General features: G+C 33.6%; 1 protein-coding gene across 1 annotated transcript; it reads left to right on the top strand.

Moving 5' to 3' along the window:
- Positions 1-612: 612 nt before the first annotated feature.
- On the top strand, positions 613-1,008 carry COCMIDRAFT_59822 (uncharacterized protein; the record flags this gene model as incomplete). The annotated part of the gene is made up of 1 exon (XM_007695756.1): positions 613-1,008. A coding segment is annotated over one exon (396 nt), but the record flags the coding sequence as incomplete, so codon positions are not given.
- Between the last annotated feature and the right edge of the window lie 3,468 nt (positions 1,009-4,476).

The raw sequence follows: 4,476 nt of genomic DNA, 5'->3' as shown, positions 1-4,476 counted from the left end.
CAATAGTAACGTCAGCTTCAGTATAGGTCTTTAGAGCTTGGCGTTGTTGAGACATTACGCGTTGTTATTACGAAGGTGAGGTACTAGGATTTCGTGGGGCGCACACTGGGGTGGGGCGCACACTGGTGATACACGTTATATGTAGCTAGTTTAGCTATTCTGTGAGCCTCGTACGCGTGCGGAGAAAGTAGCTTGAGGAATGTTGTAGGCCTTTGCAGCAGCTCTCTGATTTAGGAAAACACTAGCATTAAGATCGCGGATGGCTGCTTGAATAGATTCTTCACGGGCATCCATTTTGGCCGTGTGGGTGGCGAGAAAATGCGTGTTTTGATGAGGGTGTTGAGTTCTGATCGGTGAGTTGAAACTCCGGGTGAGTCGAAACCCGGTGGGCTAGCTTATTTTACTTGATACATCGTCGGCGCCCGATGCCCCTTACGAGATGGTATATGTATACATGCATATAATCAACGATGACTTCGAAGGTGTTTGAGCACTCACCAATTACGCTAAACAAACACTAGTTATCGGAGTAGGCCTTTCTCCTCGATTCCCCCCGTTTTTCGTTCCAAGGGACGGATATACTGACACTAAACGTCCTAGGCTCCGGAAATCATGAACATGAATAACTGCGGTTGTACTCTTTCGGCACTCCAGGTGCTCATGCGTATCGAACAGCTTGGGGGCACGACAGTGGCTTTTGATACATCACTCGAAGTCATGGAAATGGCCGAGGAGCGATGTTTGGTAGTGCTCCATTGTGCCGAGTGTAGGCAGCGGCGGTTCCCCCTAGCCAGCATCACTGTCATCGGTGCAGCTATTATCGAGTGGGTGGGCAAACTCTGGATTCAAGAAGACGTCAGCTCGACTAGCAGCTGCGGCACATTCTCCCTTGGCAATTACGAACTCGACCCTGTAGATGCCGAGACGTTATGCTACGAGCTAATGAGCATGAAACTATCACGCTTTTCGGAAATAATGCGTCTGCTGCAAGCTGCTCTCGGGACAATGGCGAACGTACACACCCAAATCTATCGCGAGATCGTCTCCTCCCAACTGCTCCAGCTGCAAAATTTGGTCCAACGCATCAACATCATCTCAGCATCTAATTCACGAGAGAAGATATGAGATCTACGCTCTCGTCTTCCCCTTGCGAATCCCCCCGCGGCATCGGTCGACCGGACAGATAACACCTGTAATGACGGTTCTTGGCTTCACTATTTGGTACAATTTCAGTGTCAACGGTATGATTCTCGGCAGTTCGTTGGATCCGCTACCCCGAGAACCACGTGCTACTCCTACCGGGATTCTCAGACTGAGTGAAGAGCTGTCTGTTCGGCGCAGATTAAAGACCATGGTGAATTGGAGATAGACTTGAGTGATTGGAGGTGGAGTACGGTGATTGGAGAGATAGAACAGACTAGCTCTATGCGCTACCAATGCGTGTCAAGTTGCTCGATTTGCTATGTGTCGGAGGAGAGACCCACATGTCTACCGTGCGCTATCACCTGATGCCCAGCCTTGGCTCGTGCACGATTTCAGCCATGCCTCACCAACTGCTTTGAGGCCACAGAGAACAATAGTAATTAAATTATTATAAGATTTTTTAGAGTTAAGTTCTTTGAGTAGTTACAAATTAATTTAACTAATTAAATTACGTGCAATACCTCTCTAGTAGATTAATGTAGCAGGTTTAAGTTAAACGCCTTAGAACTACCTTCTTATTTACAGTTAATAATTTAGCAATAACAACAGCTTATAACTCTTCTTAAACTTAAAGAAGAGGCTAAGGAGCTTTTCTTCTTTAAGTATTAACCTTTTTAGATAATTATATATCCTTTTAAAGTTGTTGTTAAGCTTGCTAGGTAATATATTTTTCTTTTCTGTCTTTAGCCTTATATAACTTGTTTTAAACCCTTATTTCTTTAGCTATAAGCCTCTATCTTCTTTCTTTTTTAAGTAACTTAGCCTTTTTCTTCTTCTCTTCCTCTCTATGTAGTGCTGCTTTAGTTTTTCTTATTATTAATATTAGATATTTTTATTCTTTGCTTCTTATAGTGTATAGGCAGCCTAAATCTTTAAAAGTAAATAAAATACTACTCTACTATAGTATTCTTTAGGTACTTAAAGTAGTAGAAGCTTGCTATATAACAGGCTAGAGCCTACTTCCTATATCTTAAGTAAAAAGCTTTTGCTAGAATAGAAGCAGAGCTAATATAGACTACACCTAGAGACTTTTCTCTTAGAAGACCTAGGAGAGAGGTACTATATATTACCTCTATATATGTAAACTAATTTATAGCCTTTCTATAATAGCTATTAAATTTATCTAATTTTTTATTCTAGTACTAACTCTTAGGGTTAGCCTATTAATATGCTATACTGTTAGTATTTCTTTTTATTACTAAGAGCTTTTTTAAGTTATATATTTTTATATTCTAAGGTCTATTTTTATACAGTAATTATATAAATAGTTTAACTAAAAACTTAAGTTTTTTTAGAATAAGTATCCTCTACTACTTTATATAATAACCTCTTAATTTTCCTTTAGTCTAAGGTACTTAATACTAATAAAGTACTATTACTTAAGGAAAGCTTTTTAGGCTTTAGGTTATTAAACCTGTTAAGAATAGCCTTAGGATTAAATAGATAGATTCTAGTAGCCTTAAAGAAGTTCTTAATTATTGTTTTTTAAAAAGTAGTAGTTTAAGCTAAGTTAAATAGTTAAAAGAAGTTTTTTTTTATAATAGCTAATAGCTTTTAGCAGTTATATTATAATAAGCTAGACTTATTATATATATATATAGCCTCTATATACTATTACTAGCTATTACTACTTAGCCCTAGCTTTATATCTAACTTATTTCTAACTTTACTCTAAACTTATTCTATACTAAGTATATAAAATAGCTTAATCTTTTAGCTAGCTAGTTATTAAAATCCTAATCCTAGCTAAGTAATTATAATAGGTTAAAGATCTTTTAATTCGCTTAGTAGTAGTTAGAAACTAGAAGGTCTGGTTAGTTCTTAGAGAAAAGTATTAGAGTAATTAAAGAAAAGTAGAAGTAGATAGTAATTTTAGAGTATAGATACTAAATTTATTACTAAAAGTAATTTATAAGTTAAGTATAATCTACTATAAAAGTAATTATATAAGACTATATACTTAATAAAAGTAAGTACTTATACTAAGTAATTAGTATACTTAGTATACTTAGTAGTACTAATTAAAGTAAGTATACTAAATATATACTTTTAACTCTAATTAGTTACTATTTTTTAGTAGTCTAGAGTTCTAGTTTTATTACTATGTAAGAAAGGTAGTATAGTAATAAATATATCTATATTAACTAATTAGCTATAAAGTCTATATAGATTATAATACTAGTTATTAATTAATCTTATTTTTACTGATACTATTATAGTCTCTATAAGTATATAGCTTAGTAATATAGTAGTAAAGCTTATACCTTTTATATATATATAAAGTTTAATAGCTTAGCTAAGTAAGTATTATAATCTAGATCCCTAACTTAATTAGAAGGCTAGATTAGATTATGTTACAGCGCAGCTAAAATCCTACACTAGTAATTATAGAGTTACATAACTAGCTTACGCTTAGTATAGTAAGCTCTAGCATAAGAAGTTATGTAATAGCTTACGCAGCTTATAGTAAGCTAAGTAAGCACTTACGCCTTAGTAGAGTAAGCTACTNTTAAAGAGTTACTTACTATAGCTCCTCTAGAAGTATATAGCCTTATATAATTACCCTTATAGTAGATTATATTTAACTTATCTTTATACTTATTATCTATAGTAAGTAATTAATTTAGTATTTATACTCTAAGATTATTAGCTATCTTATTTGGTTATTCTTCTACAAAAACTAACTAAGTACCCTTAAAGCTAACTCCCTAGCTTAGTAATCTAAAAGGTCTCTAACCTATCCCTAATTACCTAGTTAAGATCAAGCATCTTAATAGTAAGCTAATAAAAAAAGCTTAAATAGAGCTATATAAAGTAGCTGTAATATATAAGTACTATAAGAAAAAAATAGAAAAACTAGAATTTAATTATTTTTATAGTATTTAAGAAAACTTATAATAATATAAAAGCTATAGCTTATAAGAATTATAAGCTCTATTATTATATAGCTAAGCTATATACTTATAGAAACTAATAGTATAAGTAGAAATAAGATTAATTAATAACTAGTAAGCTAAAAGATTAGGCAATTTTATATACCTAGTATAGAATAGATTTAAAGTAGAGTTAAAAAAAAGTTAGATATAAAGCTAGATAGTAATAGCTAGTAATAGTATATAGAGGCTATATATAGAGGCTATATACAGAGGGGTAACATGAAAAAAGAGTATTCCTAAAAGTTCTAGTTTTTAAACTAGTATAACTAGCTGAATATTAAATCTATTTCCAATTAGGCTAGCTCATTTTCAAGGCAAGAGGTAGTAGTTTAACCTA

The sequence above is a fragment of the Bipolaris oryzae genome (genome assembly GCF_000523455.1).
Source record: "Bipolaris oryzae ATCC 44560 unplaced genomic scaffold scaffold_430, whole genome shotgun sequence".
Classification (NCBI taxonomy): Eukaryota; Fungi; Ascomycota; class Dothideomycetes; order Pleosporales; family Pleosporaceae; genus Bipolaris; species Bipolaris oryzae.
This window is presented reverse-complemented; position numbering and strand designations above follow the sequence as displayed.